The 18,337-nt window shown below is 40.3% G+C and overlaps 1 protein-coding gene across 1 annotated transcript in view; it reads left to right on the forward strand.

Annotated features, from left to right (window-relative positions):
- Positions 1–18,337, forward strand: part of TULP4 (TUB like protein 4) — a 156,604-nt gene that overhangs the window by 123,709 nt on the left and 14,558 nt on the right. The window contains exons 9-11 of the mRNA XM_080615814.1: positions 4,058–4,224; positions 15,622–15,846; positions 18,070–18,304. Of these exons, the coding sequence (XP_080471940.1) occupies positions 4,058–4,224; positions 15,622–15,846; positions 18,070–18,304 (627 nt within the window). The remainder of the gene's footprint in view (positions 1–4,057; positions 4,225–15,621; positions 15,847–18,069; positions 18,305–18,337) is intronic.

The following is an 18,337-nucleotide window of genomic DNA, read 5'->3' on the forward strand; positions in this document are numbered from 1 at the left end:
CAGCGCTTGCGTTTGAGCTTTTGTGTTTGAAATAATGTTTCCATTTTTGGGATCGTGTTTTTATGGCAGTTTTGTAGAGCAACTGATCCATTTGCTGTTTTTCAGCTGAATGTGCTAATATGTTTATGCTTCTTTGTGTGAATGCCTCTGCTACATAACACTTCCTTTGCACCTTTAATTTGCGAGGTCTCTCCCCATGCTTTTGGTAACCAGGTATGAATTACAATGCTACTTTGACTTTCACAGATATTGAAAACTTGCTAGAGTTACTAATTATCAGGAAGCAAGTTATTCTGAGAGAAGGAAAATTCTACTGATTAATTACTATACATCTTGCTAAGTGATGTGCGTGAAATGCATGAATGTTTGTACAATCAGTATTCCATGTAAAATCTTTAATTCACATTGGAATTTTTACTGTTCCTACCTATCAAAAAATCTCTTACTTTGCCAGCACTCTCAGTGCAATTTATGGTTCCTTGCCTGCAGCGGCGTTTTAATTCACTGCAGCACAAAAGCACATACTTAAATATAGGTTCCACTGATTCTTTTTCAGCTCCATAGGTAAATTAGTTTTATATTAGATGAAAAAAAAATAATAATTTTTGGAGCAGACTCTTGGCTGTTTTGGAGCAGTGGGATATTTTTGGTGAAAAGTTGCCCTAACACCACCCTGATAGTTTCTGTGTAATCCATTAGGAAGGGTAGTCTTATGGCATAAAAGAATCACCTTTGAGGTTTCTTTTCCACTCTTGCTTCTATCTGTGCCAACACAAGAAGTGCATGGCTGGCAAAATATAGCATCATAAGCAACTCTATGATCCAGAAAACTTCTTCAGCCAAAAAGACACCTAAATTGGGAAAATTGAACAAATTTAGAGAAGCTTGTGTCACATCTACCAATGGGTCTGCCCAGCATCTTCATTGTATTATAGTAGTTAGGGTAGGGGTAATCTTGAGTGGTCATTTAGTCTAGCTTTCAGATGGAAGCGGTAGGAGAAACAAAACCCATCTTACTATCTGTTTAGAGTTGCAGGGCTCTGTCTTGCTGGGTATGTCTGTCCTGTTTCTCTTTTCACCTGACTGTCACAAATGGAAAAAAGATTTCTTAATTGCATCACTCTGATTTAGGAAAATATTAATGTGCAGCTATAGTGGAAGTATTTTTATGAATTGTAAACTGGACATCGTTTTCATCAGTAGACAGAGAATGTGCAACATGTTGCTTGATTGGGAGTGTGAGACGGAGACAAGAAAGGTGATTGGGATGTCACTGTTGTTTTGAAGCATTGTACAGTGGGGAGTATTTTATGTATAGTTTTATATAGTACATATTTTCTGTATCTTCTTGTAAAATTTTTTTTCAAGAGAGTGTAATTTTACTGGTTTTATCACGTGCAAGAATTTGCAAAACCACCCAGCTCAGGGTTGCCATCCTTTCCAGCCACTTGGTATTCTGCTGAGGGTGAATGGTCTTCAGTATTGTCTGCAAGTCTTAATTCACATGGCTTTGTTTGAAATCCCAAAGTATTGTTTTCTGGTCTCTTCAGCATATGTCCTTGTCTTTATGTAGGTTTCTCAATGTATTTTTAAATCAGGCAACTATAAAACTATTTGGAACAATAACAGTATAATTTTTGTTATTCTGCTAGCTGTGCAAAGGTGTCATTTACTTGAAATATTTATATAAAATTGATACAGAAAAACTTTGCTGTTGGATGAGAATTTGATTACTCAAATACAAGTTCTTCTTTTCATCCAGCTTGAAAACTTCTGGATGTTTTGTCAGTTCTAGTAGAGGTCCTGAACTGTTCAGTTGTATCCTTTCTGTATTTACACCTTTTAATTCAGTGATTCACAGTGCACTGCTATCTGTGGAACTGCTGAGCTACATCTACTAGTTATACTAGTTAGCTACAGCTACTGCCTGCAGAGCTATTGCATAGTTAGAGAGCTCTCTTCAAGGTTTACTGAGGGATGACTCTGATCCACTGACTCACTTGCGGATCATTATCTCATTTTTAATCTCTGTGCTTGCTCTGAGACCTAACGATGAGTTGAACTATTTTACATCAAGGTTCAATAATCATTGAAGACCCTGTTGGCAGTGTAAGCGTGTTGTAGAACCATGCAGGATGCTGCAGCCCACGTCTGCCCCATGCTGCCTTTACAGCAGCCTAATTCTGCAAGTTTTGTTGGAGAGAGAGGGAGAAAACTGCTGGAAACAGTAATCACTCCTCTCCATATGGGGATTGACTGAAAGCTTTACCTGAAGTCATGTATCCAAAGACATGTAACATTTTGGTAGCTGTGTGGTTAATCCAGTTACCAAAAGTGGAATCGATTAGCTTGCCTCTTTAGTTTGCCATTAATGGATTCATTAGCATGCTTAGTGTTATACTGTCTGAGAAAGATGAGTTAAATCCCATCCTAGACTACTTAGAGAGCTGAGAGCTAAGAGAAAAAAAGGGCCATACAAAGCCTAGCTGAGGAAAAATTATCTTGAGAAACATGTGTCTTGTCTCTGATATGTGCAGAAGCGTAATTCCTGTGAGAAATATCAGAAAGTTGAAATAATACAAAACCATTTTAAACTGCACATGAAAGTCCCAGAAAATGACAAGTTGACAACTTGAAACAATTTTGAGATCCTTCCTGCCAACTCTCATTTCTCTCCTGCTTCTTCATTTGAAGACAGCTTCTTGCCCACAGATGTCTTCAAAAGGTTCTTGGCAGATTGAGATCCCAGAGCACAAAAGTTTTATCTTTACCTTCACTTTGTCTTAGCACAAAATAGCTGCCTTTCACCTCTGGTTTAAGAGTAAAAAGGTTTAAAGACTAGCTCAGTATTCCTTGCGTATGCAAATCTGCCTCTGAAACACAAGCAGAAATACAAAATACTGTTTTAGTGCTTTTCTTGAAGTCTGACAAAGAGCTGGAAGATGTAAGGGTTTGAAATTAAGATCCTCAAATTAAGCTATGGGTGTTCCTCACTGTGAGGTGCCTTAGGAGAAGTACCTGATATATATATTCATATCTGTGTATATGAGAGACTAAGTTATCCCTACATGCTTCCGCCGAACTCCTGCTAGGCAAATGAGTAGATTTTCACAGGTCAGGTGTCAAAAGAAAACCTATGACATAGAGACCATATGTAATTATGGACAAAAGTCCAAAAGTATTTCTAGTTTGACGTTAATATTAAACTGTAATTGGGTAATGCCAGTGAGAACATGAGACACTGACAACTATGCTGCTTTTTTTCACTGTAGGCATTTCTAGGCAAATACTCTTTGCTGCTCTCTTAGTAAGATTCTTCATATAACCATAGAATAGTCAGGGTTGGAAAGGACCTTAAGATCATCAGGCTCCAACCCCCCTGCCATGGGCAGGGACACCTCACACTAAACCATGTCACCCAAGGCTCTGTCCTGCCTGGCCTTGAACACCGCCAGGGAAGGAACATTCACAACTGCCCTGAACAACCCATCCCAGTGCCTCACCACCCTTACAGTAAAGAACTTCTTCCTTATATCCAAATAATACATCCAAATATATATAGTATATTTATATTATATATACATAATATATATTTATATTTATATTATATATATTTATATATTATATATATAAAATATCCAAAGAACATATCCAAACTTCTTCCTTATATTCTTAATCTCTGTATTAACTTGATTCCACTTATTTATCCCCTGAAGATGTGTATAGGATTTTCCACATCATTTTAAACATCTCTAATAAATTTTTGTCCTCAAGTACTTAGGAGAAACCACTGATTACATTCTAGACTCACCATAGAGACAGAAAAATTTATGTGTTTTCCACATTTTTTACAGTTTACAGAATAAAAAGACTCATTCTTGGAAGTGCAAATATGTGGCATATTTGCTACTATTTCAATGAAAGGATTTAGGTTTCTACATGCTTAAGTACCTTTTGAGATCATGATTTAGTTGTCCAAGTCACTTTGCAGCATCTGGAAGTGCCATTCCTACTGATTCTAAGCAGTGATCATTGCAAACCATCTTTGTGATTTCAGATGTGGTGGTACAGTGGTGTACACAAGGAGACCTACTGGCAGTAGCAGGCATGGAGAAGCAAAGCCAGCTGGTTGACCTCAGCAATGGTTCCCTGTTGAAAAGTGCACTTGTCAAGTTCTACAATGTGCGTGGGGAACATATCTACACTCTGGAGACACCTGTGCAGGTAGGAGGTATTTTTTAAGTCAGTTCTCAATGCTTTTCTGATATGTTTTTCCCACATCAGCTGGTTGGCATAGACCTGTAATATGAAAACAGTTGCAAAACATCCGGAACACACTCTAGTATGCAGTATAGATAAAAACACACTATGAATAATTACTGTTTGCATTAAAGTAGACATCCAAGAGTGCATCTGATTCAAAAGACAACTGTGCTAGGTCTTGTGCCAAGTATATAAGAGAAGCAGTCTATTTCCCAAAATCACTGGGCCACGAATGGGCAAGATAGAAAGAGGAAATTCTGTTGTTTTGGAGTGATTAAGGAGAAAAAAGCTAGATAACTTGCTTGATGTTGAAGTAGAGCCAAGAGCTAGACAAAAATATTCTAAGTCCAGTGTCACAACTACAAGATTAGTCTCCCTCTGTTGTTGCTGTAATTTTCTAATGTACAACTAGTTGATCTGATGCAGTATTTAAATTTTTTATGGCATCAGATGGAGAAGGTTGAATCAGAAAGTCTTGTTTCTGTTCCCACTTTCTGTACAGACTTTCACTGTAGCCTAGGTTGTTCTACTTGACAAGTAAATGTCAACACATGATCTGTATGCTGCCTAGGAGCACAACATGCTTCATAGGTCTTTGCTGATATTTCAGAACACAGCTGAATGTATCTCTACAGTTTATTTCATTTTCTGCAAAATAGGGATGACTGTTCTGATTTCTGACTCTTACCAGTGAAACTTAATGAATTTATAATAGTTTTGAAATCTAAAAGTGAAGGAAAATGCTGTAGGTATATTTACTTAATTATGTTTAATGATGATACCCTTTATTACAATTTTTTTTCAGTACCCTGATCTGGGATGGATACAAAAGGATGACATAGTAAACCAGCTGCTAAGTTTTTGTGTTTTCTTATATTTAGCATTAACCTTACTAACATTAGCACTCTAATTTAGATAGAATTCTTTAGCTTTGTAATATTTAAAATTATGATCTCTAAACAACCTAAATACATACAGTGACATCTAATGTTGATTTAGATACTTAAAGCACAGCTTTCTAGTCTTAAACATAGCCCTTTGAGCAAAGTAGCGCAGCTCTTTCCTCTCTGGATTGATTTTGGAGAAAACATATTTATACCAGTGTTGCTTATTTCCAGACCAGCTAAAAAGCACACCTTGTTCTCTTCCTTCAATACCAGAATACAGTATGTCCATGTTAGCTGTTGTAGCAGTGTAACACTCTAGTGTCAAGCTGTGAAGTCAAATTGTGGTTTAAGCATCTGTTGTGGTTTAATCCCAGCCAGTAACTCAGAACCACTCAGCCACTTGCTCTGTCCCTTTCCCCCTTCTTCCCCCTCCCTCCGGTTGGGATGAGGAGGAGAATTGGAAGAATATAAACCCCACAGGTTGAGATAAGAACTGTCTAATAACTAAAGTGTAATGTAAAATGACTACTACTAATAATGATAAGGGAAATAACAAGGGGAGAGAATATAAAACTAAAAAGGGAAATGAAAAAAAAAAAATAAACACAAGTAATGCACAGTACAACTGCTCACCACCTGCTGACCAATACCCAGCCTGACCCGAGCAGTGAACTGGCCTTCTGGGTGACTCCCCCCAGTTTCTATGCTGGGCAGGACATTCTGTGGTATAGGATACCCTTTTGCCTAGTTTGGTTCAGGTGTCCTGTCTCTGCTTCCTCCTGGCTTCTTGTGCCCCTCCTCACTGGCAGAGCATGAGAGACTGAAAAGTCCTTCATCAGAGTAAATGCTACTGAGCAGCAACTAAAACATCAGTGTGTTATCAGCATTGTTCTCAGACTAAAACCAAAACACAGCACTGCACCAGCTACTACCTTCATCTCCTCTTGTTTCTCCCCATATCACTTCAGCTTCTTTTCATGTTTTCAGCTCTTCTCAGTTCTTCTCCACTTAATCAGCTGGGAGAAAGCACATACTGTGACATATGTAAGGGCTAATTATCCTGCCATTATATGAGTACTTATAGGACAACTGACAGGCCATACAGAACAGCTAACTGCCAAGTCCATGTTGCAGTATCTTTTGTAGTGGAAATATTAACATAGAATCATAGAATAGTCAGGGTTGGAAAGGACCTTAAGATCATCTAGTTCCAACCCCCCTGCCATGGGCAGGGACACCCCACACTAAACCATGCTACTGAAGGCCTCATCCAACCTGGCCTTGAATACCACCAGGGATGGAGCATTCACAGCCTCCCTGGGCAACCCATTCCTGTGCCTCACCACCCTCTCAGTAAAGAATTTCTTCCTTATATCCAATCTAAACTTCCCCTGTTTAAGTTTGAACCCATTACCCCTTGTCCTGTCACTACAGTCCCTAGTGAAGAATCCCTCCCCAGCATCCTTGTAGGCCCCCTTCAGATACTGGAAGGCTGCTATGAGGTCTCCACGCAGCCTTCTCTTCTCCAGGCTGAACAGCCCCAACTTTCTCAGCCTGTCTTCATACGGGAGGTGCTCCAGTCCCCTGATCATCCTCGTGGCCCTCCTCTGGACTTGTTCCAGCAGTTCCATGTCCTTTTTATGTTGAGGACACCAGAACTGCACACAATACTTCAAGTGAGCTCTCACGAGAGCAGAGTAGAGGGGCAGGATCACCTCCTTCAACCTGCTGGTCACGCTCCTTTTGATGCAGCCCAGGATACGGTTGGTTTTCTGGGCTGCGAGTGCACACTGCAGCCGGCTCATGTTCATTTTCCCCATCGACCAACACCCCCAAGTCCTTCTCTGCAGGGCTGCTCTGAATCTCTTCTCTGCCCAACCTGTAGCTGTGCCTGGGATTGCTCCGACCCAGGTGTAGGACCTTGCACTTGTCATGGTTAAACTTCATCAGGTTGGCATCAGCCCACCTCACAAGCGTGTCAAGGTCCCTCTGGATGGCATCACTTCCCTCTGGCATATCAACCGAACCACACAGCTTGGTGTCATCGGCAAACTTGCTGAGGGCGCACTCAATCCCACTGTCCATGTCACCAACAAAGATGTTGAACAAGACCGGTCCCAACACCAATCCCTGAGGGACACCACTCGTTACCGGTCTCCAGGGGGACATCGAGCCATTGACCACAACTCTTTGCGTGTGGCCATCCAGCCAGTTCTTTATCCACTGATAAAACTGATAAAACATGAGCCTCTATGCTTTTTCCAGCTGCTAATTTTCACTGAAAATGCAGTATTTTAGTATCATGAAGATTTCTTTCTCCATTGTCAGCTTCAGATGAAAAGCCAGCAGCTTCAGAAGTTGCAAGCCAGGTTGGAAGTGAAGGAGAGAGGGGCCAGGGGGTAAACAATCACCCCTTTAATAGCACAATCGTGGAGTCTTGTTTCTTTGGGAAAAACTGTGTGCGTAAACCTGCCTAAAATTAGAGCCATTCCTCTTATTAACTCAGTGTTTATTCTCTCTATTTAGTGCACATAAGTTCATATTTACTTAGCTTCAGGAGGAAGTGAGGGGTCTTTCAGAAGGACATGTGTTTCTGCTTATGTGGACTTCATGCTTCTGTGTATTTGAATGCTGGTCTGGCAGTATTACCAGCTTCGTGACAGGTACGCTAGAACATTGCTAAGTATTTGGTTTACTAACAAAACCAGATAAAAACCACTCTTGCAAAAAAATTGCTAGTAACTTTGTTATTCTCTGCCTCTACTCCAAAGATGTGTGTGCAGAGATGACAGTGAGTCAGTGGTTCCAGTAATTCATCAGAGTAAATTAATTAGTTTTCTGTACCATGATAGTCAGCCTTGTAATGGGATTTTATAAAAATCATCACTGGTTATTGAAGAAATTAATTGAAGAAAATAATTTCCTCATCTCAAATTCTTCTGCCAAAACTGTTTCTTCTGAAGCAAGCAAATGTGACTGGAAAACAAAGATGAGCATTGTTCTGAATAGTCAGAAAAAATAAAGCAGCAACAAACATAGAAAGTAGTAGGTTACAGGTGCACAACTGATCTTCCATGTGGTCCTCTGTCCCAATTCTTCGATAAAGCAGATGTCTGAAAATTTTATCAGTAAAATATACTGAACTGGTTTTGAATCTGCTGTTTGTCTGTCCTGTCTTTAGTAGGATATTCAGGAAACGAGATTTTACTGTTTATAATAAAACTCAGTCTAAAACTGATGTAGGATTTATATGCAACTTGGCTGGAATATTACCTAACATAAAGTCAGTGCAGACCCCAAGGTAGAACAGATTTGAGTACTGCAGATTAGTCATCTTGATCATGACTGTTGTTGTGGTTCCCTTCAAGGTGTTTTATACACCATCTTCCCCTCCATCTTCAAGACAGCTTTGCATCCTTTGTCTCATTTGATTAACTCTTGTAAGCTCTTACCTTCAGTATAGGAATTTATAGTTCATAAACCTAGTTTGCTGACTATAAAACCCTAGATGGGGAAATCACACTTTTTTAGAAGTATCCAAATGAATGCTTTGCATGAAAAATAACATTCATAAACAGAGTGGTAAAGTTATCATAGTATTAAAGCCTCTCTTCTTCCCTGATCTGAGGCATCAGCCTCCCACCCTGACATGCTGCAAGAATGTATTTGCAGAATGTAGTTGAAAGAGCTGAAAGAGATGGAAAAAAGGTACAGGTTGGGCAAATATGGAACTTCTGCCACATGGAATCATACTGGTTTGAACCTTGAAAGAATGAGGAGAAATTTTCAGAAGAGTCTTCAGAAAGTCACACCAGACTTTTATCTTATAGTGAGGGGTGAGGCACTGGAACCCACTGCCCAAGGAGGTGGTGAATGCTCCATCTGTGGCAGTGTTCAAGGCCAGGCTGGACAGAGCCTTGGGTGGCATGGTGTAGTGTGAGGTGTCCCTGGTTGGAACTAGATGATCATAAGGTCCTTTCCAACCCAAATCAGTCTGTGATCCTATGATTCCATGATCTTATTGGAAGTAGTTCTATAAAATTGGATCTATATTGTGATTCCAAAGATTCCGTTCTGGTTACTTATTTAATACAAACAACATATCTTAAAGGCTGTTGATTAGCTGATAACTATTCAAAAATATACTATCAAAATCTGTAAAACATGGCTCTTACTAAACTCACCCTTGTGCACATGAACACCAACATTGATGTACCAAAAATATACCCATTTCTTGTAGCTGGCAGTCTTTTCATGGTCCTGCTTTTTCAACGTTTAAAACTGTGATTACAACAGCAGGCTGCCCTGCTGGTCTTTTTTTTTATTATTATTGGAGGAATGTTGATTTCTTCCATTATTTGTTAAACCCTCACAACCTTTCCCTGACATCAAGCAGGGATGAGAATAGTCAACTCATTCAAGACTGTTTTACAGTCTCATTAAAATGCTGTGACCCAGTTCTGTCACTTCAGAATTTCTTGTCAGATGTGCAGGCAGGTCTTTATTGTATCAACTAACTGTACCTGCTGTTGGTTCTGAGTGGATACGGCTGCTTCCTGTCTTCCCATTTAAGCTTTAAACAGAGGAGTCTTCTACAGGATCACTTTGAAATTACTTAACTGCCAGCTTTAACAGACCTGGGAAATTTTTTTGTCTAGTGGTTTAAAGTTGTAGTTTATATTTTGGTTCCTTCTTCACTTTTTATAATTTCCTTTTTTATATGTCCCAGCGAAGACCTGGGGAGCAAGAACATGGATTTAGAAACCATGATGGTGATCAAATCTGTACACCTATAATTCTACAGTATATTTACATTAGCTTATGATTTTATACCACTATGTAATTGATGTAAGAACATACTAAACCTCAAGTGCAATGAAGGATGAGAGTGAACTGAGCCCGACATGTTCCAGGATCAGTTGTATAAGCAGCAGGATTAGATGCAGAAAAAATGTAATTGCATTTTTATCAGTGTAATATTTTTAAACCCTAATTCAAAGTGCTGTACCAAACACTAGATCTTTGTTGGAGAGGTTTCCAGGAGTCTTTGAGAAGACCCTCTTGCTCTAAACCACTGTTCTCAGCAGCAGCCTTCACAGCATTTCATAGCTGCTTCTCAGCTGGAAATGTCCCAGCATCTGAATGGATAGATTTAAGATGATGTGATCCTGCAGAAATGTGATAGTTGTGTAGAAGCTATTTTATCAAGGCTGAGAAGGAGGATGCAATTTCAGGTTAAATTCAGATCAAATAGCTTTGAGATAAGAGGCTGCCTTTTATGTTAACCAGCTGAGCTGACCTTGCTTATTTTCTCTTCATTTATTTCACATAGAGTGTGACAGTAAAGCTTCAAGAAGAGTTTATTTTCTTACAGGAACAAGAGCAACCATCTAGAACTATGTGGTGAAATATTCTTTGGGATATCAATAAGGACTGTGATATTTTCTATATAGGCCATAAGGTCATCTCTGATTGCTGAAGAAATGGATTGTGAGGAGGACTGGAAAATGGAGGAGACATTTGTCTAAACAATGACTCATTTTGCTACAATGGAATCTCATTGTTGTATTAGAATCTTTAAAAAAAACCAAACCCAAAACAAACAAACAAAAAAAAAAACCCCACACAAAAAACCCCCAACCAACCAAAAAAGAACCCAACCAAACAGAGGCTATAAGAAACATTTGCATAAAAAATCCAACAAAGCCACAGAGCAGTGTCATTTCTGACCACATCACAGCTTTCATTGCTTTTAGCACCGTCAGTCGCTACTAGTTAATATTATTCCCACTGTTAATGTGGGGAACAGAAGAATGAAGAAGTTACGTTACTTTTCAGCAGCCAGCCATGAATGCTGTGGCAGTACAGAGATGTGCATGCACAATTCACAAGAGCTGTGTGGGCGCTGCAGCTGTTGTACCTTCCAGCTTCTCTCTGGGAAAAGGAGAGGGAAGAATGTTCATCTCCACATCAAGAGTCTAAAGTGAGAGTGAGCAGGCAACAGATATCGGAGTTTTACTTACACGTACCATTCACTAGATACTATTTTGCAGTTGGGTTCTTTCTCCTGAGAAAAATCTCTCTTGTTGCTGGGCTTTCTGCCCTGGAATACCGTTTTTCTTTCATTACCAGTGAGACTTCCAGTGTCAGAAGATAAGGGATTAGTCCAAGCAGCAGCAGGCTCCGTGGCTCAGGATTTCTGAGCTCAAAGCAGGCAGCACAAATCAGCATGAACAGTGTTTTCATTGACTGAACTGCATACAAATTATGAAAGCCATATAAATTGTGTTCTCTACTGAAGAGAGACAGATGAGTGACTTACGAGAAGCAACCACAGAGCTTTGAGCAGGAATATCCATTCCCATGTGCTTTTCTAAAGGGAGTCAGCATCCCAGCTGGGGGTAAAGATTTTAACGGATGTAGCTGACTTTCAAGCCCACTAGGAAAAAAATGGTGAAAGAGCTGCCTGTTGGCCACTTTTTGAGATGGATTTTCAGTCAGTATTTCTCCTGATACAACATCTCATTTTATTGTCCTTTAGCCAATTATTTCTAATATATAGTTGTAATAGAGCTGAATCCTATCTATATGTAGAATTTCAAGGGGGTTTCCACGTCTTTTTCTTACGTGTTTGTATTTAAACCCAAGAATTCAGGTATATTACAGTTTGTGCTGAGATTTTTAAAAATCTGACAAGATATTTATATGCAAAGTGAGATTAGAAATTCTCATTAGACATTATATTTGTGGCTGCATTTCCTTGTTCCTAGCAGAAAAATAAAAGTGTGCAAACATGGAAAGTAATTTTTTGTGTGCTGGGATCTGCTTGTTCATTTTCTAACACATACAGTATGGGTATCAACAACTTTTTTCCTTCCTTTTTCGTTTTGCTAAAACAGTGCAAATAAATGGATGTTTTATGTTGGATGTTGGAATTCAATTGTTTTCTCTCAGCAGAGTCTGGAAGGAAAGCTGTGGCCAGCTCATAACTGACTTGCTGCAGTAATTGATTCATATCCCTGTCTGTCAAGGGAAAGAGTGGGAAGCATAGTTATTGAAAAATATTATTTGAGCAGTACATTTAAAGGTCAGGTCAGATCTGGCATTTGGGTGATCTTTTCTTTCTCCAAGCCTGTAATGACAGACTAATTTTCCCTGAACCTCATCTTAAATCTTAGCCCTTCACCATAAAGGGAAAGTAGCTGGATGTTAGGCTTGAGAAGTACTGTGGGTCCCACCATTCCATAGAAAAGGAAGGCAGGGCATCTCTGGTGAATCAATAAACGAGGTTAAAACTTAAACAGGGGAAGTTTAGATTGGATATAAGGAAGAAATTCTTTACTGTGAGGGTGGTGAGGTACTGGAAGGGGTTGCCCAGGGAGGTTGTGAATGCTCCATCCCTGGCGGTGTTCAAGGCCAGGTTGGATGAGGCCTTGTGTGGCATGGTTTAGTGTGAGGTGTCCCTGCCCATGGCAGGGGGGTTGGAACTAGATGATCTTAAGGTCCTTTCCAACCCTAACTATTCTATGATTCTATCATTCTAAGTGCTCTTTGATGAGATTGAAAATATTAAAACATGTGAGGTGTGTAGGAAGACTAAATAGAGATGCTATGATTTACAAACAGTACAACTCTTGTAGGTATTGTGTGTGTGTGTATTTAAATATGCAGCCACTGACATATTGTTTACATAAAAATCTGTAAACAGAACATAAGGGAATCAGATATTCAGAAGCTTAAAAGGTGGCTGAACTATTGTTGCCTGTGGTTAAATCATGCAGTGAGACCGTGTCTTTCAACTTGTGACTTCCTGCTCTTCCTGAGCTCCACAGTGCTGTGTTGCCAGAGGTCCTACCCAGTGTTTCAAAGCTTCTGAAAAACCTCTTCCTTGGGGATATGTCTAAGGCTGCAAATGTTCTTGCACTGGTAGTATCTGCATCTCTGCTGTTCTCTGCATGCAGTAGTAACCTGAGGAGAGAAGTGTTTTCACTTGACTCTATTTGGATGAAGAGAGGCCTGTGTGGGTATGATATATTGGGTTATAGCAGCTGCAGTACTAGACTTCATGGTAGGGCTCTCTGGGTGTGCTATATTGGATTACGCTACCTGGGATATTAGACTTCTCTTCTGGCATTAAACTCTATCCAGTAATTAAAGATTTGTGTGTGAAGTCACATTCTTGTTTGTTCCTTCACTGTTTTTAGGTAAGATTTACTTGATGCAAGGTGAACAGAAGGATGCAGTTTGGATCCCATGGTGTAGATAGTTCTGCCCATGCAGAATTCAGTACTTGGAGAAATCAGAGTCACTTCTACTAGTGCCTTTATCAGGCTGTCATATACTAGGTATGGCAGGTACCTAACTTGTGTCAGTGCCTCTTCAATTGCATTTGTTTTGCAAGCTTGAACTGTCTCATTGCTGGCCAACAGTATGAGGGCTGAGCCAAACTCTCGAATCATGAAAATACCAATCAGTAAGGTATCCTTTATGTGATCTCCCATCGAATTTAAGGCCCTGTCCCACAGATTATGGTTATGACAAACTGTCTAATAATTATCGATGGTACACAAAGGATTTCTCAATTCTTTTGAAGTTCTCGACTACAAAATGCCTTTAGCAATTCTTTGAAAATCACACGGTTCACATGTTGCTGCTTTCTATTTGCATATCAGTCAGCCTGAAGGTTTGTGCCTCCATGGAAGTGTGTGTGGTGTTGCCTAGATGCAATAAAAATGAAGCTTCTTCATTCCTCCCACTTTAAAACCAGTATTTTCCTTGAAATATAAATCTAGGATAAGATGACATAGGAGGGAAGGTCTTTTCTCTGAAAAAGTTATTTTTTCCAACCCTGTATCTTGATGACATATATTGATATAGTACTGTGCAGCCGCATTTTGCTTCATATCATTCACATAAAAACATTTTGTCCCAGTTTCTCACCTTTAAGCATCTTGAATTTGTAACTGAAGGGAAAGCTTTCTTCTCCAGACCAGATTTATAACTTCTAGGATGATCTAACCCAGCTATCTGGGTATCATACTATTAGAGAGGAGTGGATAAAAGTTACTCTTGATGGTGCCTTGACCCTTGTCTTCTGTATAGTTAATTCCTGGTTTATGTATCTTGTGAAGAGCAAATGTATTTCAAAGAGACCTTGACCTTTCAGTAAATACAGTTCATAATTCAGATTAAAAACGTGTTTGGTTAAGATTTTGAGTGTCATGGATTGTGAAAAGGAGGGAGCCCTCCACAGGAAAGAGCAAACCTTTTGTGGTTCACTGATTAGAACCTGCTGCACAGTATTCTTCATGACATAAGAGTTTCTTCTTTATTCTGTGTTATTTGTATAGAGATAGCAGTTATGGGATTGAAATTCCATCCAGTTTGTGTGTATATATGCAAATACAGATGCTTTGTAACAGAAAGCAAGAGATGAGAGGTGGATGCAGCTAACACTTATGAAGGGGAAAAGTAATAGTGATAGGGCTGTAATAGGTCACAACAAACTGGTGCTTTACATGAAAAAGATGGGGTTTAGGAGGAGAGGTTAAAGAGCTCCTTGCAAGCACAACTCAGTATCCTCACATGAACTCTTGATGTTCATGTGGCAGGGAATAATGTCCAGAACAGCATTTGAGTTGTTTATTGTTAATTCTGCTCCATGTTCTGACACTTGGTACCAGTCGCTCCTGACTGGTTTTACTGTCATGAATTTAGACATTTCTGAGTGTAGCAAGCAAAAGACAAAAGGCCATTCTCTGTTTTGTTCCTGGTGCTTTTCCACAGTTTGCTTCCTCTGGGAATAATTCAGAAGAGATACTGTGCAGCAGAAGTCTCAGTGTAAGACAAGAAAGCTGTCTGTATTTTGTCCAGTAGTTTGCTAAGTGTCTCTGGGTATATAATATAACTTTTCAGTTGTAAAATACGAGCCATTACCAATGGATGAGGATTGATTAGATGACTGAAAAAGTCATCTGGATATGGCATCAAAAGATTCTGCTTTTTAACATTGTGTGACTTTAAAGTCACTTATCATAGAATCATATAGTGGTTAGGTTGGAAGGGACCTTAAAGCTCATCTGGTTCCAACCCACCTGCTATGGGCAGGGACACCTTCCACTAGACCAGGTTGCTCAAAGCTCTGTCCAACCTGGCCTTGAACACTGCCAGAGATGGGTCAGCCACAGCTTCTCTGGATAACCTGTTCCAATGAATCTGAGAGACAATTACTTGTGTAAAGAGCTTTAAGCCTTATGAGTAAAAAGCCCTGTATAAACATCAACCACTGATACTGATAATTTCAGATGTTCACATCCTCCTCCCTTTTTTTGGGCAATTGTATGCATTTTCAAGTTTCTGTAAGACTTGGAGTAATGTGGCTGGTGCTGAATTCATATGATCACTTGCTGTGCAACTATCTCGAAGCAAGTACAGGCTCTTTTAAAGTGGTATCCTTTTCCTTTCCACACAGCGTCCCATCATCTCCATCTGTTGGGGTCACAGAGATTCGCGCCTGCTGATGGCTTCTGGACCTGCATTGTACGTTGTCAGAGTGGAGCACAGGGTCTCCAGCCTGCAGCTGCTGTGCCAGCAGACCATTGCTAGCTGCCTGCGGGATGACAAGGATATCAGCAAACTGACCCTACCCCCTCGGCTCTGCTCATACCTCACCACTGCCTTTATACCAACAATCAAGGTAAAAGGGAAGAAATGTGTGTGTGTGTGTGTGAGAGGAAGAGGAAAGGGTTGCTTGATTTCCCTCCCATGGTGCGACTAAGTGGCAGTGGCTAAATGATATTACAATTATCGTAATTATAATTTTAAAAACTTGATTAAGGGTCATTCCTGTCCTCTTCAAGAGCCCACTAATCTATTTGGTGCCTATTAAAATCTCAACAGAAGGCTCACACACGCTGATCTGCTTTATTCCATGGGGATGGCCTGTCCAAGGACATCCCAAGGGTAAAATATGCTGATGACTCAAAAAAACTTCTGAAGCAGCTCACACTGATGATAAGACTGTGTCACAGTCATAGGAGAGATTCACAGTTGTTAAAACTGTTGCTTTCCTACTTGTTACATGAGTCCTTATATTGCCAGGAAAGTTACACTTTAAGACCTGTGGCTGCCCAGACATTTCTGCTGACAGTGAGCTCTGCTAACCTTACTGTTCCAACAGTGTTGTGGAAAATGAACTGGATATTATGCCTTTTCCTGTACCACAGGCAGAGCCATCTGCTCAGCCCCTTTGTTTCATGGTTTTGCCTGCAGTCATATCTCAGGATTTCTGAACTCTTTATCACAGCCTATAAACCAGAGCATTAGCTGGTAAATGCCCTACATTCAAACATATATTTTTGTGTTAGGTATTTTCTGTATATGTGTTACAGCATTCTCCTGAGACAGTTTCAGATCCTTGTTAAAACAATGCAGAGCTAGAATTACTAATTCAAAATCAGTGGAGTTGGCCCAGCTAAAATGAGAATAAATTATTCCTGTAAAATAATGATTCAGCACAGTTCTATTTGGGTACTTTGTGCAATTTCTGCAACTGTGAAACATTTCATTTGCCAGAGAAGAATAAATGCCTTGCTGTAACTGTAACTCCTCGATCTTCAAATCAAATGAAGAGTATTTAACACACCAGTGGTTCTCATTTCTTTCTAGCATGCCTATTTCTCCCCAAGATGCTTTCCGTGTTGTCCCAGAGCCACCCCTGAAGCTTTCTAGAGCTTCAGTGATGCTTGCTTGGGTGTTGGGGAGGAGATGGGATGGGATGGGACGGGATGGGATGGGACAGGATGGGGGCAGCTGTTGGCTGTAGCAAGGCTGGGAGCCATGACAGAGCTCAGAGGGGAAGAGGCAGTACAGCAGAATGTACTTGCCAACAACCCTTCTGTCAGCTCCTAGAGGGGGGCTGCATAGCTGAGAGGCTGATGCAGGGTTCCCAGAAGCCATGTGCCCCTCCCTGCTGTTTCATGGGTGTTTCTGGAGCCTCCTCAACACTGATCCATACTTTCCCTGGCTTTCCTCCAGGCATGTACTCCCACCGACATTGTCAGCTGTGCCTCCAGTGCCTGAAAAGGCACTGTGTTCACTGCATGCATTCCTCTTCCACCTCCAACTTGAGCACTACATCATAGATCACTCCTCAGCCTATATCCATCTCAGCAGATTAAGGAGGCTCCTTTTTTCCCCTCCTTTTTTTACTTGTACTTTCATTTTGAAAGAAACTATGTTGACTTATACACATTAATGCTATTTGTGTCATACAGGCTCTATTGTTATAGAAAAAAGCAGTCTACTACTTTAGGACTGAGCTTTTTATGGATTAATACAGTGTGTGGGCAAGCAGGGCAAAGTAACCCACCCTGAGCTTTGTGTTCATATTTCTTCACACTGCACACAAATAGGCCCTCAGCAAAGATGGGTCATGTGCTTGGAAGTAACATAAGAAGTACAAGCTTCTTCCACAGCTGACATCATTGTAGCATAGTGGCTCAGCATATACTGGTGCTGACCAGGAATGGGAACCTGAATGGCCAAGAGGACCACCAAGAGACAAGATATTCTGAGACTTAGGCTTGACCATATTATCCAAGCTAAAAAAGAAAAGCCGAGGCTTGAAGACAAGTTGTTGTCTAATTCAGTGATCTAATCACAGGTCCAACCTTACTTTTTCGTGTAACTAGTTCCAGTTTTCCATGTACAGCTGCTTTTGACCTAACTAAATAATGCACAGCTACTCTGTCTTGTATGTGGGTCCTGCATAACTCACGCAATAACCTGTACTAATCTTGAACTGCCAAGTTAGAGGTGGGTTCATATTCAGTTAGTCGTGTTGGGATTAAGTCACCATAGGAAAAAAACCACAATAACCTATAGGAAACTTTCTCTTTCCTTCCTTCATTTAACTAAGCCTCCTATCCCAGACCCAAACAACATGAGAGATTTTGTCAGCTACCCAACAGCTGGTAATGAACGGCTTCACTGCACGATGAAGCGGACAGAAGATGACCCAGAGGTTGGTGGTCCATGTTATACTCTGTACCTGGAATACCTTGGGGGACTGGTGCCTATACTGAAGGGACGTCGCATTAGCAAGTTGCGGCCAGAGTTTGTCATCATGGATCCTAAAACAGATGGAAAAGCAGGTATAGCTGAATTGTTGCTCTGTATAAAAAAAT

Source organism: Psittacula echo, assembly GCF_963264785.1.
Source record: "Psittacula echo genome assembly, chromosome: 4".
Classification (NCBI taxonomy): Eukaryota; Metazoa; Chordata; class Aves; order Psittaciformes; family Psittacidae; genus Psittacula; species Psittacula echo.